This window comes from Amphiura filiformis, chromosome 4, assembly GCF_039555335.1.
Source record: "Amphiura filiformis chromosome 4, Afil_fr2py, whole genome shotgun sequence".
Taxonomy (NCBI): Eukaryota; Metazoa; Echinodermata; class Ophiuroidea; order Amphilepidida; family Amphiuridae; genus Amphiura; species Amphiura filiformis.
The window spans coordinates 70,321,856-70,349,700 of NC_092631.1; the positions used below are offsets into that span (position 1 = coordinate 70,321,856).

The window sequence follows — 27,845 nt, forward strand, 5'->3', positions numbered from 1 at the left end:
TAACCATTCATTTTTGTTTACTGATTCTGAATAATCTGAACATACATTTTAAAATTGGTATATTTCTCACTCAATCTGAAATGAAAAAGTAACTGAAAACCAGAGGTACTGAAGCTCAAATTCTGACTATAATCCGATTGATTGGTTATCAACATACTTAAGGTTCTAGTTTTTTACATGTGATCATTATCATGTCCACGTATGAAAAACTAATCTTGTCTACTATCAACATACCTGCATTTGTCCTTCATCTTACTGGCTATCCTATCTGGTAATGTCACCATCATATTGATAAGCTGATTCCATTCCATCTTCTGCCTAGCAACAGAGGAGGAGGAGCAGGCACCCTTCTCATCTGATGAGGTGATGCAGCACTGACTCCATACCATAGAAACCATGCAATGAGTAAGAAGAAAGTCTTCTAGCAGAGATACACATTTGTTCTGCTTAAAACTTGGGCTGCATGTGAAGGTGATCAAATAACAAAAGACAATGATAACAATTATATGTGAATATCTGTCCAGAAGCAAATGGTAAACCCTTTGTATTTGCAATATATCCATATCAGAAAGAGTGTCTGACACGATTGTCCTATTTTTAAACAAAAGACATTAAAAAAAGTCTTTTGGTTCTTGTTTCACAATTTAAAATGTGTAATTCTTGGTTAATACATACTAAACTCTTTGATAACTCTTTATATTAAAAAAAAAAGAAAACTTGTACTACTACTAGGCTTCTACTTTATTAATTTCCAGAAACATATAAATACATCAAAACACATCCAAAGCAAACAAAAAAGTTATGGAGGAGATTGCCGGAAGGCCACTAAGGCTAGATATGGCCATCCCCTAAATTATGCATGGTATACAGCAATGTCCCCGTTTTTTCTGTTTATTTTATCAACTTTTTGTAAATTTAATCAAAATTAGGTTAAGATTATAAGTATTCACATTATTATTTTGTTTCTTTTTATGTTTTGTATTCTTTTCATTGGGGACTACTCTTCCTAAATTGTAGTCACTATATTCTCATCAACAACAAAAAACCTATTGAAAAACAACATTAGTGTCTCATCTTATATTCTCATTCTAGATGTTACTTAAAAAGCATTACATTGACTAATACTTACCTGCTTTGTATGACTGCTGATAAGAGGACCAAGAATGCATCTTGGGGTACACCCCTGAGGAAAAACACATCTAGATAATCCCTTCTCTGGATTACATCAAATCTTCCACACCACTCCAGATTCATTAAATCTACCAAACATTCCAAGAAACGAATGTAGTGATGGTTACAGAATTCTTCCTGAGCTTTTGAAAGCTCACTTTCTGAGAAGTCATTGGAAGATGGTGGCAATCCAGTTCTATCTGGTTTTAACTTGGTTACATCAAATAACTTGGCTGTGTCTGATGTTAATCCTGGTAGATCTTCATTTGAATTTGATTGGTTACTGTCATTTTCAGTACTTAGTACTATCTTGGTATTAAGATCTGTTCCTTTCACAGACCTTTCATCGGGTGTTTGTTGTGCACTGGGAAGGAGGCATTTTAGTCTTTGTAGTTGTTGGCATAATTCATGAGGATCTTTGGAAGTTGATAGTCTGTTCTTTACCTCATTAACCACTTGTCTGACACGGAGTTTGAAATCGCTATCAGACATCATGTTTTCATGTACCTGTAATTAATAAATATATCCCAAAATAGATATTGGCAAATTAAACATGCACACATAAAAAATCATAACAAGTGTCTTAGATTTTTTTCTTCTTTCCAAATTTTAACATCCGGAAGTTTCTTTGTAAAAATATGATGAAGTAATACAGTAAAGATATATCACAATTCACATCCTTTTTATAACAGCTAATTTCATGTCTCTATTATGTTTTGGCCAGGGATGGCATTAACTCAAGTTTGGGGGTGAATCACTCACCACAATTACATTTTCAAGCTTTTTCACTCATAAATTTTGTAACTTCAGTAGTTCGGGAGTGAAAATTCACTCCCGAAATATGAGCAACATTGTGGGTGAATGATTGATTGGGAAAATCTGTTCATTCGCATAGTAGCAGAACTAAAAAATGATTAAATATTTTTCACCTCCAAAATTTCATTTTCACCCACCATATTTGGTTTTCATGCGAGTTCCGGAGTGAAAAATTACCCCCAACTTTCAATCCTTAATGCTAACCCTGGTTTTGGCTATGTGTTGGGACAAGCTGACCGGCAAGCCAGCTAGGCAAGCCAGGGGAGGGGTTCTTATTGGAAACGAGGGTACGGGATATGCGGAAGATTCGGGCGCAATTTCAGCCATTTATTTTTGACTTAGGGTACATTTTCCAGTCATTCTGGTTTATTGATGGCCCTCAATTTCATGAAAATTTGCTTTAAGAATGGGTATTATTCAAAAGTTTCTGGAAAAATGTAAATTTCCGTTATTTTTTAGCAAAATTTACAAAAAATTTCATTAATTTATTCATGCAGGTGTAAAATTGTGTGTTTTCCTTATCGGAATATAATAACAACAAAAGATCATTTATTAGCATAATGCTTGTGCTGATGGCATGAGACCTCTACAGTTTGTCCACTCTGCTTGTACAAAATGACAACGAGCGCGTATAAAGCGCGTAAACAGTGCGCTGTGCTGCGTCTCTGCTGCAGGTATGCGTGCCTTCAAAGTCGGCACAATGTGTACGTCCGCGTTGGTACTTTGTACTTCAGAGTGGACTGTCTGTATCCATTTTGGGTTTGACCGATATAGAGAAAACACAGAGTAGTGTTTAGTTTTGAACTTCGATATGCCGATCTCCTTTATTCACACGAGCTACAAGAATGGTCGTAGACCAATTCCAGTCTTAATTCTAAGATCGAATCTCCATCTACCCCTTCTTTGTCCCACTGCAACCATTTCCTATATATATATATACTGCTAGTAAGGAAAAGAGAAACCAGTCTATCTTGCTTGCTAGTCAACGACCCACTCACTGACCATGAAACTAGTCTTGTCTCTAACTCTCTACTAACTTCATAGCACTCTGACTGGCTAGATTGGGCAGCGCACTCTAGAAGTTCTGGTGGAGACACATGGTTTCTCATATTTCAATCCAAGGTAGCCCTGAAGCTACACATGGTTTGAAATAAAGCAACCGTAAGGTATTTTTACAATGCATTTTAAATACATATCTAGTAGCCAATCCAGAATGCTTACACAGGCTATCAAGTATCACAAACTATAATATTTTGCAGAATTCCTTTACAAATTGAAGCCATATTGTAACATTTCCATAAAAAATAGATTAGTGTTTCTTTTCCATAAAATGTTAGCTTTCCCTTTTAATGTTGAGCCCAACAACTGAGGTAAAGCAAAGAAAATTGGAATTTACTACCAGCGCCAATGTTGCCAACACGTGTCACTCCATCGGTCATGCTATGGCACGGTCCTTTGATGTGTGTATGACCATCCCGCACACCATGTACGTAGTGTATTATGAACATCACGTATGTGTTTGACTTATATTTTCATCATAATAATTAAGCATACTGATAACCATCTCAGCGCATATTATTTTCCACAAGGATTTGCACACGCTTGACATCCCACGCATATACATGATGGTTAAACAAATTTTTAATCTTTCCCCAGAGTAGGGCAGTGCACATACATGTAAACGTTAAAAAAAAAAATTTTAAAAAAAACCCAGTGCATCCGGCCGGATTCGAACTGGCGACCTTCGTATTACTAGCACGACGCTCTAACCAACTGAGCTATAGAGGCACTTTGGAGAATAGCGGAAGATATAAATCTATAGGTATTATATATATTTTTTTTTTCAACGTTTATGTGCACTGGCCTACTCTGGGGAAAGATTAAAAATTTGTTTATCCTATTAACTCAGAGAACTAAGTATAATAATTTTCATACATGATGGTTAACACATAAGGCCCTTCGCACTTGATTACTAGTTTCCTGTTTACCGCCCGCGTCCAAAATTGAAAATCTCAAAATAATTAATTATTTTATTTTTATTTCTAATTTTCTCCTTTAAAATAACTTTCAACTACTTCTAGTTTGCCATTTTCTGACTTTAATAATATCAACAATAATGATGAATGAACAAAGAGTACAACTCCACCTTCACTTATTTATAATATCAAATATATTGTTGTGAAATAATTAAATGCCCATTCTAGTCAAAACGAGTCAATACATGTAGTTGCTTGTAATAGTTCAACTAAATACAGAAAATAAAAGATAATTAATAATTAATAATTAAAAGTCACTTCGTCCCTTTTTTAAAAATCTTTAACAGGAAACTAAATCAAGTGCGAAGGGCCTAAAAGGAACCTTGCAACAGATTATCAGCCACTACTTTATAAAATAGTAGTATTTTATGATCCTAGTATCCTCATTTTATGACATTTTTCAGCAAATATCCACGAAAAAGGCTTAATCCCGAAATTTCAGTTGATTCCGATTTTGCGTTTGCGAGTATGCATGATTTATATATTAGGCCCTTCGCACTTGATTATTAGTTTCCTGTTTACCGCCCGCGTCCAAAATTGAAAATCTCAAAACAATTAATTATTTTAATTTTATTTCTAATTTTCTCCTTTAAAATAACTTTCAACTACTTCTACTTGCCATTTTCTGACTTTAATAATATCAACAATAATGATGAATGAACAAAGAGTACGTACAACTCCACCTTCACTTATTTATAAAATCAAATATTGTTGTGAAATAATTAAATGCCCGCTATAGTCAAAACGAGTCAATAGTTGCTTGTAATAGTTCAAACTAAATAAAGAAAATAAAAGATAATTAATATGTCACCTCGTCCCTTTTTCAAAATCTTTAAAGGTGAACCTCATTGAAAATAAAGTTATTTATCAATGGAAAGCTTATGATGTCAGGATACTAAAAACTATTTTTTCCGATTTTTTTGATGGCCAATAAAGCTGAAAAATTAAAAAAACGAATGATTTTTTGGTCTTTTTTAAGGCGCCCAAAAAGCACCCAAATCAATCGTCTATGACCTTGGGAATGCTCGTGACGTAAGCTCAGGGTTCGCAGTCACATGATCCTGCTCGGAAACATGTAAACAAGACTTGCTTCCTGTACTTTGCAAGCTGCCCGGCAAGTCTGATTTTCACAATAAAGCTTGAAATTAGAGGAATCTTCAAGTTGCTGGTTCCTTCTATATTAGAAATAATAGAATTATTGTCAACACGTAAATTTTCCGTAAATTTTTGACAAAATCAGTCATAACTAGCTGGGTATAATTGGGTAATTGAGTTTGAATTTCGCGCTGGGATCAACTCCATGCGCAAATGCTTGCTGCTGCCGGTGCCGTTCATGTCATGGACTGAATAAACATGATCGAACAACAAATTAAATACTTTCATGAAAGTTCATCTGTGTTGGTATAAATCATGATTTTGATTTAAACTTTTGATCCAAACACAAAGAATTAATTCCTACTCGAATTTTCAGATGGTACTCATCTTTCATCAGCGCAGTGTCACTCGCTGATGAAAGATGGAGTACCATCTGAAAATTCGAGGTAGGAATTAATTCCTTGTGTTTGGATCAAAAGTTTAAATCAAAATCAAAATTAAATACTTGTTTGTGACATTCCCTATTCTTGATTCATTTTAAAAATATCTGATTAAAAAAAATATCGTTTTGCAGTAATCAAAAATTAATAAAAAAAAAGCCGCGGTTTCATCAAATCCAGCCCATATAAACTTGGTTTTCATATTTAGCGCATTGCGGTAATACATTCTTTCCACACAATCACGATTGAAAGAAACAGATATTTTATTATAAAATAAATACAATTTGGGCTTGATACAATGTAGACCATTATTTGATGGAATTCTGAAATCTGAATAAAATTAAAATATTGTCACTTGTGTCACGAATTCTTTAATGATAGTACAATCAGTATACGGTACTGAAAAGTGAAACATTCATGTTTTATGGATTACCGCACATGATGCGTAAATTGCTGCTGAAGAAAGGACCCGACAGGTGGTTCCAGGGTTTATGCACAAACACAGCGACTCGCCGTCCTGCTGCGTGTGTTTCAGCAGATTCGATCAATCGTTCTCTTATATTTGGAACATTTACAGGAATAAATTTTGCTGATGAAGTAGCAATAAGTTGGAAATATCAGAATGTGAATATAAAATCGGTCATTTTGTCTGCAAGTACAGTACAGTCGCGGATACTGAACACTCGGCGCCGGACTCGGCGACTGAGTCTCGGTCAGTCACGCACTGAGTTCATCCCGTATGTATCTCACGAGTTCGCCTATCATACATGACCGGTTGTAAAGCTAAGAAATAATTAAAAATCCTGTACATGTACCTTATTCTATTCCTTCATTTTCTCATTGTGATAAGTTCATCTCAACTTGGTGTGACGATCTGAACTGGTAGCACTAGCAGTTATTTTTGCAATCTGTTTTCATTCCGGTTCTTGGCCGAATCTTTGCTCTTAGGTGCTTTACTGTAATATTCCCTATGCATATCAGTGATATCGTGGATGGCTTGGCCTATCCCAAATCACCCCGGACAGCACTTTACCCATTTTTAAATCCACACACTTTATTCAGGAACTTCATTCTTGATTTGATCATGATGTTTCATTCATGTTATTCTTATTTCATTGAAGATATTTTTCATGTAAAGTAAGTTGACAATGACTGAATTCGTGCATTGGCCCGATGCATGCCACAGTAATGCATGGACATTGTGTTTACAATCAAACTCGGAAGTAACTGTGTGTCCCCGGGCTGACGTCATCAACGAAAGCGCCCAATTTGAACGATTTCGTTTTGTAATTTAGGGGGGGTGCCAATATCCAAACTTTGCATGGAGATTATGTCTAGCCTGGTACGTTAGGCAAATAAAAAATATTCTTTTCTGCTTCCTGACATCATAAGCTTTCCATTGATATATAACTTTATTTTCAATGAGGTTCACCTTTAACAGGAAACTAATAATCAAGTGCGAAGGACCTTAGCAAGGCTATAGAAAGCATCTCAACTTCCTAGACATATTTTTTGTAAAGTTATAACCAAATTTCAAAAAATGAATTAACCTCAAAAAAAGGAAGCGGGAGGTTTTCTATTTGGCGTTATGTATACACTGCTCATACAAATGTAGGCCATTGATGTAAGTTCATTTTGGTACACCAGAACATAATTCAAATTTTGCATGTTTGACGATCTTTTTGTTAAAAAATTAATCCGAAAGAAATTTTTGGACATGAACATTACCAAAGATTTCCAGTGGTATACATGTAAAATATCTCAACTTTTTTTGAGAAATGTGGGGGGAAGAGGCACAGTGTCGACAACCTGTATTATAAAATACTTTATTCCATGCAATGAATCATGTCTGGTATTTCACCGAATGCAAGAAAAGGAGTCCTATCTGATTGGCTAGAAATCTATCGCTAGATCGCTCAGTGCTGAAGTTCAAATTGAAAATGTAGAGATGTACTGATGTATTCAGTTCTAAAAATCAATATTCTGATGCATTCTATAAAGAAAGTTGCATAGCGTCTCGATATGGTGCATTGTATTATAGACTTGTGATTTAATATTCTATACAGCACATGGATCTTAGCTGAATGGGCTATGCTTGTTCCTTTCATATGATTATAATTCTCAAACTGTTGAATATATCACATTATTATTGTACAATTTAAAAACGTTTCAGTGACATGCAGTTAAATATATCTGTTGAAAGAACACGATAATCTTATCTTAGTTAAATTCCAGTGAGTTAATTAACAAAACCTGGGTTTTACCTGACAACAAATCGAATTTTCTTGTAATGGCAACATCATACTGAGCATGCGCAGATCGTAAAATGTGTATGAATGGAAACTCTGTGGTATCTCATATCGTGTAAATGATATGCTTAGCCCGAGTCGCTCGGCCTATCTCGAACGAAATTGCCATGCGTAGCTGTTGAAAAACGAGTGGATTCGCCGTACATGTACTAGGCCTACTAGTAGTATGTAGGTAACCCAGGCAAACCTTAGTTAACACATTTGCTAGTCAGTCAAATTCGCCGACAATGTCAATGCATTTTTACATAGAAATTTAAAACAAGTGCCCGAAGAAAGAAACCTACATAAATATGTTTTCTATACTTCACTTGACCCAAATATATGATTTTTTATGGTGATAAGTCACCCGCATGGAATTTTAGAGGATTTGGATAGCATTTCCATTAAAAAAAAGCTGCTATCATAATGAGACTAAGATCTAGAAATACCCCGAAATGCCGTTTTGGGGAATTTTGCTAGCTGAAACTTTTGATGAAAGTCAATCTTTGACAAGATGTAACTTTGCTATGGAAAGTGCTATGAAAAAATGGTTTTCAGTTTTGGCTTTGTTTACGCAAGGGCTTTAATTTGATATATAAAATGATGCAGTTTGATGGCAAATTTAAATTCACCTAGCATACCTATACCCTGTGTAAAGATAGTCACTTGTGCTGAGCATGAAATTGGTCACTTACCCTTACCAAAGGTCGAGGCCTTATCTAAGCCTCAACTTAACCTCAGAAAATAAGCCTCGTGATAGCCTTAATATCCTTAGCCTCGTCTTAGCCTTATCTTAGCCTCACCTTAGCCTGAAAATTAGCCTAATTATTTAAATTAGATAAGCCTCAAATAATTAGCATAATTAGCCTCAAATAATTAGCCTCGTATCATTAGCCTCACATTATTAGCCTCAAAATATTAGCCTCGGAATATTAGCCTCATAATAATTAGCCTTGTCTTAGCCTCATCTTAGCCTCGCCTTAGCCTGAAAATTAGCCTAATTATTTAAATTAGTTAAGCCTCGCAATATTTAGAGGCTAAGCTAAGACAAGGCTAATCATGTGAGGCTATTTTACGAGGCTAAACATTACATGCATGCAGGGACGGTTGGGCTATTTATTGATCCAGCTAGGTGATAAGTGTTGCTGATATTTTTTGGGTGTTATGAAGTGGGGGTAGGGTTATTTGGTGAGTTGCATTTGGAGAGTTCCAATATGGTGAGTTGTCAATTGGAAAATCCAACTATGGTGAGTTGTCATTTGGTAAGAGTTCCAATATGGTGCAAGTTGTCACCTTGAGCATACTAGTATTGGAAAGTTTTGTTTGTAAAGTTGGGATATGGTGTGCTGTCAATGTTATGGGACAGTTGTATTTTGAAGTGGGGAGGGGGTAATTTGGAGAGTTCAAATATGTAGAGTTGTCACCTTTAGCGTATTGGAATTAGAGTTTATCTTTATGACACACCATATCCCAATGTCACCAAACAACTCTTTTAATATGCTGAAGGTGACAACTCACCATAAGAACTCTCAAAATGACCATCCCCCACTTAAAAGTACAAACATCCCCATGCCACATGTCCACATCTCAACTTTTACCAAATAGAACTCCCGCATATAACTCTTTCAAATCGGGTGTAGGTGAAAACTCACCACACTTGAACTCTCCAGATGACCCCCCCCACTTCAAAGTAGAAACATCTCCAATACATTGACATATATTGCATGCACACCACTTCATCCCAACTTAACCAAACATAACACTTAATTCCAATATGACAACCTATCATATTTCATTATTTGAACTTTCCCAACAACATTAACTCACCATATTTGAACTCTCTAAATAACCCACCCCCAATTTAAAGTACAAACATCCCCAAACATCAATTAACATATAACACCCTAACAACATCAGTGCAGTTACACGTTTTCACCAGGGTCAGCCAGCATCAAACTGCAGTATACATGTCTGCAGACTATAATACATGCATGTCTGCTGAATTCAACAACCTCAAAAAGGCCATATTTCCTGATGAAAAAGAAGCAATAAAATACAGACTTTGAAACTTACGAAAAGCTGATTTTTCTTCCAGAGACATGGTTGCTATGCTCCCCATGAACTAGGCACCAGTAAAAAAGCCTAAAATACCCTTTAAACTGTTAATTTTTCAAAATTATTGGCAATTCTGAGCAGCATACAGTAGTCTGCTCCCTGACAGTTGGTGACCTCTGACCTATCATGTGACCATATTTTTGAGGCTAATAATAGCCTCAAAAAAGTCGAGGTTAATTTTAGCCTCAAAATTAAAGCAGGCCAAGACGAGGTTAATTTTTTAGCCTCAAAAACATTTCAGGCTAAGACGAGGTTAATTTCTTAGCCTTGTCACCGATAAGGTTAATTTCTTAGCCTCGATGGCTAAGTTGAGGTTAATTTTTAGCCTCAAAAGATATCGAGGCCAAGTTGAGGCTAAGGTAAGGCTTATTTAGCCTCGACTTATGGTAAGGGTATCGCTCACTGTTCAAAATGTGACATCTACACCAATTACAGTCCCCGAAACTGTCTACTTTTTAGCCGACCTCAATTCCGAAACATTTAGTGGTAGTTAAAAATGCGATCCCCAACCCTTTGGTTACCTTTGGACGAATTTTTCGAAATCTCCGCGGAGTCTCCGTGTCTGAAATTCCCCGGTACAAACATCGAAAATGTCGCAATTCTCAGTTCTCGGTGATGATACTATATCCGCATCGCTGTTTTCATACATGAATATGCATATCTCTGACCCCTGTAAGGTCAAAAACGTGGCGTTGATTTCAACCAATCCGATCCACCGTTTAATAAGCAGCTTGATACTGACGTCATATCTGAGGTGACCAGGAGGCAGGAGCTACCATTTTGGTAAACTGAACTCGACTCGTATGCGTTCTTTTGGTTCACATAAATCGAACAAAATTTTCAATAACGGGTAATAGTATGATTTCAATTTTTTATTAATGAAGTTACTTGTAGTTTTGAGGAATGACAAAGTTGTTTTTGGAAACTTAGATGTTTGTTTCAACTGATGATGTAGGATCGCAAGGTGAGTGAATTCGTGAAGAGATTTGCTTGTTTGAGTGATAGTAGGATACGGGATGTAGGCTAGTCCTCTGTGTTTGACCGGCTCCGACGTCTCAACTCACACCGTCTCAATTCGTACCTGCTTACCAGACAGCAATACTGCGTATTGCTGTATGGAACCAGATATAGCATACCTATAGTATGACTGCAATTTTTGACACGACGAAGATATATTATAGGGATGATGACACTGTGCAAGGCTGTGGATCACGAAATGCCCTTCATGATTTATACCCATTGTGGGCACGTCATATGTCGGTATGACGATTCATAACCATCATGCCATAAAAGTTAATATTATAAATATAAATAATTTACCGGTAAGCTTACTTACTCCACTGCAACTGTCACTGAGCAACTCTTGAAGACTTAGACTGAAGTTGAAGACTTGAAGTGTTTCATAACACCTGATATCTAGCTCTGCATGGCTACATGTTTTGTAATTGGACACTGAAGTTCACACGCCTCTTATGAACTAAATTTATACACAGGGCGCTGACATTGAATACATTTCCTTTTTAGTGTGGTGCACCACCACTACGGCTGCTTTGGCGAGCTAAAAATAAACAGGGGCTTTCCCTGAGCTCGCAATATTTAGTTCGTCTCACTTTCCAATAGGGGTGATCCGAAAATAAAAATAAACAGTCCGGGATGATTCAACCTTACAAGAGTTAAGCAAATCTAGAATACATAAATATAATAAAGCCCATTAGTGAATAGAGGCGATGTCAAATAGATTGTTTCAGGAGGCTAGCTTTCATTTTTCTTTAAAACGTTCACATCCCCCACTCATACAGTGAAACAACTATTAAACGTGAACTTGACCTTTTACAGCCATTTTATGATCTATACGCGATAACCAGCCATGCAGCACTAAATATGACACCACTGTACATGCTGCAAGAGCGTGTGAAATCCATGTAAATTCCGATTTGATATCATTTTGGTAGACATTTTTGTATAATTTTTACTATAAATATGAATTTCTACTCTGGCCTACATGCATGCACAACTTAGCTAAGCCTAACTCATGCTCATGTGCTATCACAGCATTCTCACATGATCAGTAGTCAGTAGCTGAACAACTGAACCTTCTCCACTCCCGCTTGAACTACATAATCAGGTAAGCAACAACTTGACTAAAGCATTCACAGTAGGCCTATCATGATAGTTTTAATAGTCAGCTACAGTAGGTAGTAGGCCTATTAAGCTTAAGGCTGGAGGACTGTCCGCAATATGAGCCCGGCAGGGTAATTGGAGGGCCGGGTTGGGGGGGGGGGTACATTTATTTAGCAAGCCAAGGAGATATAAAAAGGGGTGGGGAACAATGATATTTGGCACGCCCGCCCCAGAATTGCCCCCCCCCCCATTGCAGATAGGCGACGTCTGCTTGTTTTCTGTAGACAAGGGGCCCAGTCTTCAGTGAACAGCTCTTTTCAGAGCCACCAAACCTTTAAATTAGCAGATAGGCGAGATCTACTTATTCTCTGTTGACAAGGGGCAGTCTTCAGGGAGTGAACGGCTCTTTTCAGAGCCATCAGTATACATGTCTCATTCTTTGTCCTGAAGAAGTCAGAGCTACTCCTAACGAAAGCTTGTCAGTTCCAAACTTGTCCGACGGCAAACCCGATAAAAACTCACTAATTGTTATGAATTCCCGTTGTAAAAGCCTATCCCACAAAAAATGTATATCTGCAATACTAAAGGTCAAAATATCTAAATGATCGTCGGCTTTTCCTCCCAGCTACATACACTTTAAGTTCATATCATTAGGTTTATAAAGTTTAGTTCGAGGACTGCAAAAATATCAATTTTTAATAATTTACCATAAAATTTGCATTAGGCCTATATCATGAATAAAAATCAAAATTATTTGATATCAGAAGGACACCCCTCGTATTCAAAATGCAATTCGATATGTCTGGTGTGCTCTCATGTCCCAGAAAATATATTGTGCAAACGTTGCTATCCGAGCCATTAAGGATTTGATGAGCATGATGAGACAAAAAAAAGTGTTAAACATGTTAAATAATATGTGTGTTTACTGTTAATTTTATGAGCTTTCTTTTTAACATTTGACTGACTACCCAGCAAAACAAAACGTTTTATAGAAAACATTGTCGGGTTATAAAATCTGGCATTTAGGTGTTATTAAAACGTTTTGAATAAAACCAAAATGTGGTTATAACACGTTTATAAAGTTTTAAGAACATTTTGTGTTTTCTGGGTATATGTACGAGGGGGTATCAAAAAGTTTTAGAAATCGCCAAGAAGTGAAAGAGCTATATCAATGAAATTTTGTCAGTGCAATCACTGGTCCTTATGTACATTATGGTCCAAAAATGGTCTCATAGGTATGTTTACTTTTTTTACAGGTGGCGCTAGATGCCAATAACCTGCTGCCCCAGTTACTGCGCATAAACTGCAAGATTGAGAAAATTGAGGCAAGCAGCATTATTAAGATCCTGCTTTTGAAGGGTTGCAGTTCCTAGAAAATTGATGATGAAATGAAAGTTATCTTCGGTGGTGATTGTGATATGTCACTGTCGCTTTTTGGAAAAGAAATTTTTATTTCATCACAGATTTTCTGGGCACTGTAACCCTTAAAATGGAACTTAATCATGCTGCATGCCTCAATGTTCTCCATTTTGCTGGTTATGCGGTTACATAGGCAGGTAGTGACATCTAGCTCCTGTAAAAAAGTAAACATACTTATGAGACCATTTTGCACCATAGTGTACATAAGGACCAGTGATTGCACTGACAAAATTTCATTGATATAGCTCTTTCACTTCTGGGCGATTTCTAAAACTTTTTGATACCCCCTCGTATTTGCCATTTTGCCTTTTTAAACCAGGCAAGAACTGGCATTGAACAAGTTAAACTGTTGCCACTTTGCCGCTTAAACAGTACCCTGGTTATAATACAAAGCACACTATTAGACAAACATGCATACAAGTACAATATTATTATAATATACATGATAATAATAAATATAATACCGTAAACGTTCGCTTAATGGCGCTGATTGGGCTCCCTTGACAAAACTGGAATTTTAGACACAAACTAAAAGTGCCCTCCCATAAAATTCCCACCAGCAAATAAGGGCACATGTACCCTTAATTCTTGTTGGGATTTTTAGAGGAGGGAGCTCTCTATTGGTACATGAAATTTACTCCACGGCAAAGGAGCCCAGGTGCGCCATTAGGCGAACGTTTACGGTATACCAAACTAAAGTAACTTAAAGTATAGTATTCAGGTTTAACAATAGAGCATCGCCATGAAATGGCTGCTCAGTATAATAATAGATCTCTCATCAAGTCATGATAGCACATCAACATTTCCCGAGCTGAGAATGGTGGAGAGACAGCAGGAGATAATGGAAATCTTTTCAGTCTCCAGACGATGACCCTCGCCTCAGTTACAACATAGCTAGCTATGAGTAGTTACACCTACATCTATAGCTATGAAAACTGCATATGCGGATTTGCACAAAGCCAAGATGCAGCAAATCCAGGAAAGCTGCATATTTGCACAAAACCAAGATGACAAGTTAATGTCCTAATGTTGGCAATTGCGAAAATCAGACTGCTCCACATAATTATATCATCTTCAGTGAAAGATATAGGCCTACCACACACATGCTGAAAACTGCAAGTCATCACAGATGTTCCAGGAGGCACTTCAAACTGAAAAAATGTTGTGTTCTGGCCAAAGACCCGGCCAAAGAAGGTGAAGCTGGATATCAACAAGCATTGTGGTCATGGTATATCCCAGCCATATAGAAATGGTTTAGGCATCGCAGACAATTAGTGGACTGGATAAAGGCTTATTTCTTGGATCAATTCTTGAAAGTTATCCTCAATGAGAAGGCATCCAACAAACGTGAAGCGAATAACTCCAGGTGTTCCAGAGGGATCCATCCTTGGTCCTCTCCTGTTCATCATCTTTATAGATGACATTATACTCAGACGTAGGAACCCACCCTTCCTTTATATGCTGGCGATATAACGTTATTATGTCTTTATTAAATCCAATGAAGTAAACAGCTGTATAATCTCCAGGAGATCAATCATCTCATGGAACCGTGCTATTTGGTGCTGCAATTATGCAAGACAACCACAACCGGAAATCGTCAAATCGAAGAGATTACTCTGCTCTCCCTTTTAACAATGATAGAAGACCTAATTACAATAATTCAAATCACCAACTTGAAACACTGGACTGTCCAAAATGGTGACAAAAAGCAAGTCAGCGTGTTAGATTCCAAGGTTAGATTGCTTCGCCGAGCTTCCCCTATCTCGAACCAACTCAAAGTGCAATGATGTGCAAGTTCATAGTACGCTCCAATATCATGGGAATATCATGGAGAGCGTGGCCTAGCGGTTAAGGTGTTGGACTGTGAATCCAAGGGTCAAGGGTTCGAATCCCGGGTCCGTTGTGTCCTTGAGCAAGGCAGTTCACTCTACTTGCTTAGTGCTTTGGAGGACACTTTAAGCTGTCGGTCCCGTGTACATGTATATTTTCTCACATTAATGTAGTGTGCAAGTTAAAGAACGTCACAGGCTATTCGAAAAGAGCAGGGGATCATCCCGGTACTGTTGACTGTACTTCAAAAATACACTCATAAACTCTAGGTTCCAGAGTAAAAAATAAGTACAGCTTGTCTGTACGCAGTGTATACTCATACATATGAGGGAGGCACTTATAAGGAAGAAGAAGAAGAATATGCCAGCTCTGTATGGAGAGGCTTTACATGGAGAGGCTTATTATACGCATAGAGAGGCTCTGCATGGTGAGGCTTACGGCAGGGCTGCGTATCCCCAAACCTATGTATGTACCCTGAAGATATCATGAGAACTGTATGGAGGGGTTTGAAGGTGGGGTGAAGTTTGGGCGGTACATCACTAACCTGAGGTACGCGGATGATACCATTCTTATTTGTATAGCAGCAGAGTAGAGCTAGAGCTGATGGATTTTGTGAAGCACATCAAAGATGCCAGTGAAGAACGGATGCAAGTCTTAGGCTATGGCCAAGAATTCCAGGATCGAAAATTATTATAGTTAGTTATCTGGGTTGATAGGATGAACAAATTTTAATCTTTCCCCAAAGAAGACCAGTGCACAAAAACCCAGTGCATCTGGCCGGATTCGAACCGACGACCTTTGTAATACTAGCACGACGTTCTAACCAACTGAGCTAAAGAGGCACGCTGGGGAAGAGCGGAAGATATAAATCTATAGGTATTAGGTTCGAATGATGTTCGTCGCATTCCTACCGGAAGGCATCAGAGCTGCATATTTATAATAAACTAGTGCACCTGCAGCTGTGAGAGCCCTGATGCTGTGAGAGCACTGGCATGATAGCGATACTGTTTGACCCCAGATGACCTTTGACCTCGGTGTAATCTTTTTCATGCTCCCCTCATACGTCGGATTCCACCTATCAAGTTTAAGCCCAATAGGGCAAAGTTTAAATTTAGCCCCTACATGACCTTTGACCTCGTTTGACCTCAATTTTGTTTTGCCCATATATTCCCCTCGTATCAAGGATTCCACCCACCAAGTTTGAGCCTGATAGGACAAAGTTTGAAATCCATGACCTTTGACCTTTGACCTCAGATGACCTCCATATAATGTTTTTCATGCTCCCCTCATACGAAGGTTTCGACCCACCAAGTTTGAGCCCGATCGGGCAAAGTTTGAAATTTGACCCCTCCGTAATGACCTTTGACCTCAGTTGACCTCGATTTTATTTCGCGCCTTATATTCCCCTCCTATCAAGGATTCCACCCACCAAGTTTGGGCCCGATCGGACAAAGTTTGAAATTTTGACCTTTGACCTTGACCTCCGATGACCTTCAAAACCACATGGCCAACATGCTTTTCCCAAGACCTATCTATATCCCAAATTTCAGCACGATGCGTCGAAGCGCGGCGAAACGCATAGCCGGACAGACAGATAGATAGATAGATAGATAGATACACAGATAGACAGACAGATAGACAGAGACCGCTTATTATTTTATTAGTACTAGTGCACCTGCGGCTGTGAGAGCCCTGATGCTGTGAGAGCACTTATTGGGGTATGGGCGCTTATTGGGGTATGGGCGCTTATTGGGGTGTGGGCACTTATTGGGGTGTGGGCACTTATTGGCGTATGGGCGCTTATAGAATTCATTGGCAGCAAGTTTGGGCCCGATCGGACAAAGTTTGAAATGTACATATCATTTGCAGCAATGCATTCTGGGTAGACATTACAGTGCATTTCAAATTGGGCGATAGCCAAAAGCTGAATGAAACCCGCTTGGGTAGCTTGAAACTTGTTGTAGATTGTCTACTGGATTCTTTTTATCCACTTGCTGCTTTGTATCCACGTGGGGTATTTTCCCCCATTTGACCTTTGACCTTGACCTCCGATGACCTTGAAAACCACATGGCCAACATGCTTTTCCCGATACCTATCTATATGTGAAATTTCAGCGCGATGCGTTGAAGCACGGCGAAACGCATAGCCGGACAGACAGATAGATAGACAGATAGACAGACAGATACAGCCCGCACAGATAGACAGACAGATAGACAGAGACCGCTTATTATTTTATTAGTACTAGTGCACCTGCGGCTGTGAGAGCCCTGATGCTGTGAGAGCACTTATTGGGGTATGGGCGCTTATTGGGGTATGGGCGCTTCTTGGGGTATGGGCACTTATGGGCGTGTGGGCACTTATTGGCGTATGGGCGCTTATAGAATTCATTGGCAGCAAGTTTGGGCCCGATCGGACAAAGTTTGAAATGTACATATCATTTGCAGCAATGCATTCTGGGTAGACATTACAGTGCATTTCAAATTGGGCCGATAGCCAAAAGCTGAATGAAACCCGCTTGGGTAGCTTGAAACTTGTTGTAGATTGTCTACTGGATTCTTTTTATCCACTTGCTGCTTTGTATCCACGTGGGGTATTTTCCCCCATTTGACCTTTGACCTTGACCTCCGATGACCTTGAAAACCACATGGCCAACATGCTTTTCCCGATACCTATCTATATGTGAAATTTCAGCGCGATGCGTTGAAGCACGGCGAAACGCATAGCCGGACAGACAGATAGATAGACAGATAGACAGACAGATACAGCCCGCTTATTATTTTATTAGTATAGATAGATATTATAGATACTAGTGCACCTGCGGCTGTGAGAGCACAGATGCTGTGAGAGCACTGGCATGATAGCGATACTGTTTGACTGCAGATGACCTTTCAACTCGGATGACCTTGGTGCAATTTTTTTCATGCTCCCCTCAGTCATACGAAGGATTCCACCTATCAAGTTTAAGCCCAATAGGGTAAAGTTTAAATTTAGCCCCTACATGACCTTTGACCTTGGTTGACCTCAATTTTATTTTGCGCATATATTCCCCTCGTATCAAGGATTGCACCCACCAAGTTTGAACCCGATAGGACAAAGTTTGAAATCCATGACCTTTGACCTTTGACCTCGGATGACCTCCATATAATGTTTTTCATGCTCCCCTCATACGAAGGTTTCGACCCACCAAGTTTGAGCCCGATCGGATAAAGTTTGAAATCCATGACCTTTGACCTTTGACCTCGGATGACCTCCATATAATGTTTTTCATGCTCTCCTCATACGAAGGATTCCACCCACCAAGTTTGAGCCTGATCGGACAAAGTTTGAAATTTGACCCTCCGTAATGACCTTTGACCTCGGTTGACCTCGATTTAATTTCGGGCGTATAATCCCCTCGTATCAAGGATTCCAGCCACCAAGTTTGGGCCCGATCGGCCAAAGTTCGGCCATCGGTCAAAATTTTGACCTTTGACCTTGACCTCCAATGACCTCCGATGACCTTCAAAACCACACGGTCAACATGCTTTTCCTGGCACCTACCCATGTCCCAAATATCGCATTGATGCGGCGAAGCGCGACGAAACGCATAGCCGGACACACAGACAGAGCTCATGATTATTATAGTATAGATACAAAGTCACACTTTGGGGGAAGATTAAAATTTGTTCAAATTCCTGGATCCTAGATAAGATATGCACAAGTTTAACAGAGTAGAGCTAGAGCTGATGGATTTTGTGAAACGCATCAAAGAGGCCAGTGAAGAACGGATGTAAGTCTTAGGCTCATGACCAAGAATTACAGGAAAAGAGTTGATGCTTTTGAGATGTGATGTTTAATAATACAGGAGACTGCAGCAAGTGACATGGAAAGACAGGAAAACAAATTCCTGGATCCTAGATAAGATAAGTACAAGTTTAAACATCAGAAATGGGGGATAATTGAGGGAAAGCCGAAGTACTTTGGCCATATTGTCAGGAAACATGAAGGTGTAGAAAAACAACTTTTGCAAGGGGCTATGGAAGGCCAACAAGGAGGTGAATGTTCACCAACATCTAGGACTAATGACGCGAAGCTGGTTTCTAACACAGCGAAAGAGACCGTGGATTGGTATGGTGCAACGCACATTTCACTTTCACAACTTGATGTAATTCAGAGGAATAGGTATCCATAAGGATGACCTCAGTTCTAACCACATTAACCCTGGGCCACCATGGCCATTGCAGAGCAGTAAGAGCATCTCCATCGGATGTTCTAGAGAGAAGTACCGGTAGGTGTTATCCCAGCTTCTGTACTGCCACGGCTTTTTATACAGGTTCTGTTTATGCATGCCATTGGCGTTCTGTTTAGACCACATAACCTTGCTGTGAAGTTCCCAGATCCAATTTGGTCATCCACAAGAGTTCGTTTCTTGCAGTCTCTGCCTTTCCTGAACATCTTGTTTCCACCAGGCTTTGTAAAGCTTCAAGGGTATAGAAATCCCGTTATCTTGGCGCCAAACAACCTTATAGATTGCGTTTGCATGTAGTCAATTTAAACAAAATATTAAGAAAAAATATCTGGATGAGTAGGCCCATGAACATGAGGGTAAGTGGCAGTGGTGTAGCCAGAACTTCCCCGGGTGGGCTACCTGCCTCCCCGGAACAAGACAACTGATGAGAAAACCTGAGGATAGCAGGAAGAAAATATGGCGGAGGAAAATGGAAAAGAGAAGCGGGGGAAAAAGATCATAAAAATTAGGTAAAATGGAAAAAGAATCGGGAGGAAAATATCAACAGGAAAAGGGGAAGAAAATAGGGAAAAGAGGGTGACGAAGAAAAAAATCTGCTTTGAGGACATTGACATGATCTGGCTGGCTACGTCCATGTAAAGCGGTTTCTTTATCTATACAACAGTAGCGGATACGCGATTTATTTATGTTCAATGAACTTGTTCTTTCTAAAAGCACAAGACACGATCCATCTTGTAGCCTTTGTTGGCCATGTCTCCAATGCTCATTGGTAGCGACTCCGTGTTGAAACATGAACTTCTTTTGTGTTATGGTGATTGCAGTTAAACGTTTATAATAGGTCTAGGAATTTAGCATAATAAATGGTAAAAACAGTTGCCTATCAATAGAGTAGGGCGTGGTTCACCAGTGAAGACCCTTTCGCAATGATACTCCGAGCGCTCTATGCTCTAGTAATGTAGAATGTAGAATTAATATCAAGTGGTGTCCACGGAGGCAATTCAGATTTTGTCTTCTTTGACACAATATTCACCTTCTCTGTCTTTGCCTCACACAGAACCAATACTCGTGACACTGGAATATTAACCATGCCCATCTACACACAATCTGAATGAACAAATAATTGTATGTTATATTACTCATTATATAATTATGTTCTCATTATTATATTCATGCAGGCACAATGGATTTACCAGTTAGTCTTATCTTGTGGTCAGTTATTCTGATGATACCATTTGTCACCGGGACAACTCAACACTTCCCATGTCATATTAACAACACAGTAGTAGATTGTAGTTATCTGATGCTTGAATCAGTACCATCAGGGATACCAGTGACTACAACGCTCCTCATACTCTCCCATAACAGGTTAATTAGCAAAAGATGACAGCGGATTCCTTCAAGGGTCTTGTGAATTTAGACACTCTCGATTTGACTTATAATTCAATCTCCAAAGTCAATCCTGATGTGTTTGTTGATCAAGGGAATCTCAAGACCCTTCTTCTGCATCACAATCAGATTAATAAACTTGAAACAACTTCGTTTGATCATACAAAAGAATTAAAGAAGCTTGATTTGTCTTATCAAAACAACGGTATGGGTAACACAAACTGGTATGCACTGAATGTGCTAACTAAGCTGGAAGAACTCTATCTGGAACAAGTTAAACTGACGTCGGTTGACTTTGCACAAGGAGAACCTATCGTACTAAAATCCCTCAAAGTTTTGAATCTTACATTCAATTTGATTTCGACCATCAGTGATGGAGATTTTGCGATTCTGCAAGGTACCAATTTGCAATTCTTGACATTTTCAAACAACCCGTTGACCAGCATCGGTGACAACATTTTTGGAGGCATATCATCCATTCAAACCTTGGACGCGTCGTCAGCAATTACACCGGAAATGTTGCCAAGTTTAAGTCAGGCACTTTCAAACATGGACGTCAACAAACTGGTGTTGCAAAATATTGGGTTGGATGATTTGAAATCTAACTATTTTCAAGGCTTAGGAAACTCATCCCTGCAAGAACTTGATTGTGCATTTAATAACATTACAAAATTGGACAGTGGTTCTTTCGGTCTTGAACTCAAGAACGTCACTCAACTCAATTTCTATATGAATACTATCGCTCAAATAGACATGGCAACGTTTAAAAATTTGACATCTCTTAGAGTTCTTGATCTAAGTAACAACTCTTTGACTGAAGTCACCCCTGCGATGTTCAACAGCCTCAATGGATCACATATTGAAGAGCTTTATCTCCACAATAACCTTATCCATACAATTTCTCCGCAGTACCCCTTCCGAGGCCTGAAAAACCTCAAGTATTTGAAGTTATCAAAAAACAAAATTAAACACACCTTCACTGGGTCTGAATTCGAAGGTCTAAAGAGCCTGCAAGTTCTTGATCTTGGACTTAATTCTGAAGTAACTCTATACCCAAATACTTTCTCGAATCTTACTACCTTGAAGATATTGTATATTAACGCAGCGCATCTAAGGAAGGCCGATGCTGTGCCATCGCCATTTTCTAAACTGATATCTTTGGTGACCCTTGACCTGAGCAACAACAGTTTACCCAGTATTGATACCAGTTCGTTCGACAACCTTAATTCGCTAGAGACACTTTACTTGCAGCATAATAACCTCTACTCTACGTGGGATCCTAGTAAAGGAGACCCAAGACTCTTTCTTAGGAATCTAACCAAATTGAAGCTTCTTGATCTTTCCTGGAATGGATTCAAGGTCATTCCTGACAAGGTATTCTTTAATCTCACAAATCTCATTGATCTTAGACTCGGTCGTAACAAGATCTCTCATATCGCTGAATCGGTTTTTGTGAACGTGAAGAGACTCAGTTATCTGGAGCTGAACAATAATGAAATCAATGTTGTCAACAAAACGATACTGAAGCCAATTTTAGACTCTCTTGTGTCGCTGACTGTGGGATATAATCCCTTTTCGTGTAGTTGTGCCCTTTTGTGGTTTCGTCAATGGATTGACACGACCAGTGTAAGAATTGAGGATCTAGATGATTGCCTGTGTTCGTCTCCCCCTGATATGGCTGGTATGAAAGTCGAACAATATCACCCAGATGCCAGAGAGTGCGAAGACAAACTATCAGTGTATGCCATCATTGCAATGGGCGTTGGTTCTGTCGTAGTTCTTGGTTTCATAACGATTGTATTTATGTTTCGCTCGTATTGCATATATGGTTATTATTACGTTCGGGCGCGACGTCGTGGATATGAACACTTACACGGCGATAACAATGAGTATGACTATGACGCCTTCGTGTCTTTTAGCGGTGAAGACACAACTTGGGTAAGAGAGTATCTTGAAACGGAACTGGAGCAGAAAGATGATTTTCGCTTATGTCTTCATTACCGTGATTTCAGGGCTGGAGGACAGATTGTGGATAACATTACAGAAAGTGTGGAAAAAAGTCGCCGAACACTGTGTGTGATTTCACAGAACTATCTGGAATCTCAATGGTATGTTATCTATTTCATTATTCATTATACATCTTGGTCATGTTAGTGTAAATCAACCAATTGTGTAGCGTGAGTTATCCGATGGAGGGAAGGGACACGGGACTGATTGAGGGCATTGGGTCTGATCGATTGAGGGGGCATCGGTCGTTGTTGTTATTTTTTTTTGGGGGGGGGGTAATTTTTCTTTGTAATTTCAGTGTCAAATGTTGACTCTGGTTGGGGAGAAATGTGTCCCGTGTGTTTTAAGCAAAAGTAAATTGCATACGAGCAATATCAAACATCATCACCACGGTCTCTTTACATATTAAAATGAACCTCGTGTTTAAAAATCAGGTTTTCATGATAGCTTTATTAGGGTAGACTACAATGTAGGTATTATTGGTCGAAGCGGCCAAGTGTGGAAAAAAGTCGCCGAACACTGTGTGTGATTTCACAGAACTACCTGGAATCTCAATGGTATGTTATCTATTTCATTATTTATTATACATCTTGGTCATGTTAGTGTAAATCAACCAATTGTGTAGCGTGAGTTATCCGATGGAGGGAAGGGACACGGGACTGATTGAGGGCATTGGGTCTGATCGATTGAGGGGACATCGGTCGTTGTTTTTTTTTGGGGGGGGGGGTAATTTTTCTTTGTAATTTCAGTGTCAAATGTTGACTCTGGTTGGGGAGAAATGTGTCCCGTGTGTTTTAAAGTAAATTGCATACGGGTAATATCCAAACATCATCACCACGGTCTCTTTACATATTAAAATGAACATTGTGTTTAAAGATCAGGTTTTCATGATAGCTTTATTAGGGTAGACTACAATGTAGGTATTATTGGTCGAAGCGGCCAAAAATATAACACTTTGATGTTTTGCAAAAGTTCATTTTACAAAGCATATATACTTTGAAATCTTGCGTGATTTATTATTGTTAATGAGTTTAATATGTACGTTTAACGTTTTACAAAAGTGTTGTTGTTTCAGCCCTCTTTACAAAACATCTGTGCTATTTGAATTCTTCTACACGCTCGCTATGAAATGATCAATGCAATTTTTGCCAAAGTTCACTACCATTCGCAAGATGCTTTGAACTACCAAATCGCAACAGTTTAGAATAGTTGCTAACCTTAACTATACAACAACCTACTTCTTATCACATACAGGGCAGGCAAATAGGTCAGAGAAATTTCTTTGATGTGACTGGTTGTTATAATTTATGCAATGTATGTATAGCAACATAAATGATATTGTTTGATCACTTCTTGCAAACGCCTACGATGCGTTATCTATCACGCCCGTTAGCTCAATCGTTGAGGAATTAGACTGTGGTTGGTGACAGTGCAAGTTCGAGGCTCCGCAGTGCCAATGAAAAAATTAAGTCAGCTTGAACAAGTCTTGGACAAAGAACTTACTCGGGGAGCTGATCCTGGCTGCGAATGTTTATATAGGTCAATAATGGCTTGCGCTAATATCTCTACATCCCTGTACGGTCTTACGGGTTTGGCAGCGCACTATTAGAATGAGGCTGGGTCACTATAAATAAATCATTGTATTTATTATCTTCACGCCTTTCTCGATGCCAGTAAAAAATGAACTTAATGTACTCGTAAAACACCTTTAAAATAAAGTAGTCTACTACGATGAATGTATATTTTTCAGTTGATACTGAAATTCACTTTCTAATTGCCCATTGCAGGTGTAAATTTGAACGTAAATTGGTTGTCTACAAGCTGTTCGCTGAGTTCAAGGATTCGTTGATTATAATTCTTCTAGAAGACATTCCAGATGAAAAACTCTCAAAATATGACAAGATACATCGCACTCTGAAGAAGCAAACCTACCTTCAGTGGCCACCAAAGGCCGGGATAGACAGACATAACTTTTGGTTTCGTTTGAAGGCAGCACTTAGAGGCAACAGAAGACAAGAGGATAATACTATTAATGTTTGAAATCAATATCACCTGAATAGGGCATGAATGACGTGTGTCACATGCAGAGACTGCAAGACTTTTGGTAGGGTCGCCACATATTGCCTACCAGTACCAACTGACCATGGATTTGAATTTGATGTTAAGATTAAGTTTAGGTTTATGATTGGAATTATGAAATATGCAAAAATGGTAAGGGTTTAAGTTAGGGGCTTAGGTTTTGGCACATAGTGTCCCTGCTCAAAGATGTACCCAAACGGAGTGTGTAGAGGTAACTAATTGAATACATGAATTCAAAACCCACCAAGTCCATGGGAAGTGATTTTGAGAGAAAAAACCTGTGTATCATATTTATTCCTTCAGTTAGATTTACGTGGTAAGTGTTACGTGCAAATGAGTAGGTAAAACTGAATAATGACGATTAGCATTTCAGGGACTTCGTAGGGGTTCATTTTAAATGCAGGACTTGGGTGGTTTTTTAATCATATACAAAGACAACAATGTTGGAATGAGATTACCACTAGTAAGATAATACAAAATAAAGCACACAGGTATGTATAATGTTGATAAGCATACTGCCATGTAATATAAACCACACACTTTTGTTCCTTGATTAAACCCATTTTTTTTCCAAAAGTCACTCTCTAGCAATGAATGTGTTACAAGTGGACTTTTACATACTGGATTTCAATCAATGTGTTACAAGGCTCAAATTCTGGATTTGCGTGGTTCTTTCGTACATGCTATTTTCACATGCCCAATAGACACAGAGGATGAATTTGAGTTGTTCTTTCATACATATGACAGGCCTATGTATAGCAACAATTTCCCATGCTTAACTAAATTTGGCTTATGTATGGACTTGGGTGGGTTTTGTATTCATATATTCAATTGTACGTTGAAGTAAAGGTAGGCCTATTGTGTACAACGTCTGAGACTAAATTAGATGGGAATTACCATTATGCAATTGTAAATATGTATTTCTATTGAGTTCAAGTTTGTATTATATTTGTTAGGTAACGGTGATATCATTAATGACTGTAAGTACTAGAGAAATTGCCAAGAAGTTAATATGCATGTACACTCACTCTTATCGTTGCATTGTCCAGATTGATGAGATAGCTTGAGATGGTATGGTCGAAAAAGGTATTCCTCAACCAGACTTGCCATCTTACCACAAATGAACCGCCCTTATACTGGCTTTTAGCCAAAATGTAATTATTGCTTCACTGCCATTTCATCCGAAGTCATGAGAGAGATATCAGTTGTAATGTTGGTTGACTCAGGTGGGCCAGTTGTGTATAATTCAGCATCTGGTCTAATCAGAAAGTTGAATAAAAAGTTTAGGAGAGCCCTGATACACAAGTGTTTGTCCATTTGGTACTAGAGAGCTAGTGTCGTATGCAGCTGTATGTATTGAGACTGATGCGAAGTTAAACATATTTTGCTATTAGGGGTTATGTATAAATGTACATAATTATACAAAAACACTATTTTTTAAGAGTATCTATACCTGATGCACAATCTTATTTTACTGCCCGTTTATGAAGATTTACCAGCTACGTGTGTAATTCATTTATACTAGCCTAATTAGTTTGCTGCCATATCCAATCATTACTGCCAAATAATTATTTTACAAGATATAAAAACTACTCCAGGTAAGTTGAAATATTGGTTGACCAATTGTGAAAGCTTGTGAACTTCAGCAAGTGGTCTGATTGGCGCGGCAAGTTGACTAAAAACTACTTAAGTTTGAGCCTTCATGAACACTATACAAACCATGTTTAGATTCGGGATGGAAAAAGTTAACATCCCTTAAAGCCATATTATAACATTTCTGTAGAAATAGATTAGTATTTATTTTCCATAAAATGTTAGCTTTTACTGTTAGATATGTCCCTTTTTGAGCCGAACAAGTGAGGTAAAGCATAGAAGATTGGAATTTACTTCTAGCGCCCATGCATGTTACTCCCGCGGTTGTAATACGGTACGATCCTGGGGTGAGTGTGACTGTGTATCCCGCACGCCGTGTACTGTGCATACGTGTTCGACTAATATTTACATCGTGATAATAAACGCCGGTTCCATCGTTTTATTCAAAATCTCGGATTTTGACAAAACTACAGCACCTTAAGTCTTGATTTTTGCAGAGTATCTTTATTGACTAAAGTACATTACAATCGTGTAAAAACCAGAATTTAAAATTTTTTTGAGGGCGTTCTCTTCAGCAAATGTTATAATATGGCTTTAATGTTATATTTTCAGCTTCTTCTGTCAATATTATACTAAGATTCACACTGTGTAAAGATTATTCCGTAACTGTATTGAAGAAGGTCATTACCATATATAGCTGTATATATTGGGATAAAAACTTATAATTATATTTTGTTAGATACCCAGTCTAGCAAACACTATGATGGGGCTATGATGATGTTATTTGAGGATGCTACAGGATTGTTTTTTCAAATGAGGTTTTGTTACAAAAACGCTTGTTGTGCCACGTATACCAACTGGCCATGGATTTGAATTTGATGTTAACATTAAAGGTGGGTAACCTGATTGAAAATCTCATCCCCCACTTTACCTCATCAAAATGCTGATTATGGTATCAGACGAAAGCTCAAATTTTTTCTCATAAACATATTGAAATTTGGCGTTCAAATCGGTGTATTTCGAAGAAATCATCAAAAACTGCCGAATTAGTCAAAACTATGGTATACAATAGTTTTGGCTAATTCGGCAGTTTTTTGTTGATATCTTGGGAAATACACTGAGTTGGAACTTCTAATTTCAATATGTTTATGAGAAAATAGGGCCTTTCACTTGAAATCAATATATTACATGATCATGATGATTATCATTAATAAAAACACT

At 38.4% G+C, this 27,845-nt stretch overlaps 2 protein-coding genes across 3 annotated transcripts in view; one reads left to right on the forward strand and one right to left on the reverse strand.

Moving 5' to 3' along the window:
- Positions 1–11,448, reverse strand: part of LOC140151328 (telomere length regulation protein TEL2 homolog) — a 32,389-nt gene extending 20,941 nt beyond the window's left edge. For both annotated transcript variants that reach the window (XM_072173632.1, XM_072173633.1), the window contains exons 1-3: positions 11,297–11,448; positions 1,130–1,677; positions 235–459 (exon numbers count right to left, since the gene is read on the reverse strand). In XM_072173632.1, coding sequence (XP_072029733.1) covers positions 235–459; positions 1,130–1,665 — 761 coding nt within the window. In that variant the 5' untranslated portion in view covers positions 1,666–1,677; positions 11,297–11,448. The remainder of the gene's footprint in view (positions 1–234; positions 460–1,129; positions 1,678–11,296) is intronic.
- Positions 11,449–11,843: 395 nt separating this feature from the next.
- On the forward strand, positions 11,844–27,587 carry LOC140151338 (toll-like receptor 3). The gene is made up of 3 exons (XM_072173647.1): positions 11,844–12,085; positions 20,735–23,053; positions 24,740–27,587. The coding sequence occupies exons 2-3, from the start codon at positions 20,940–20,942 to the stop codon at positions 24,990–24,992; spliced, it is 2,367 nt and encodes a 788-aa protein (XP_072029748.1). The 5' UTR covers positions 11,844–12,085; positions 20,735–20,939; the 3' UTR covers positions 24,993–27,587.
- Positions 27,588–27,845: the final 258 nt, after the last annotated feature.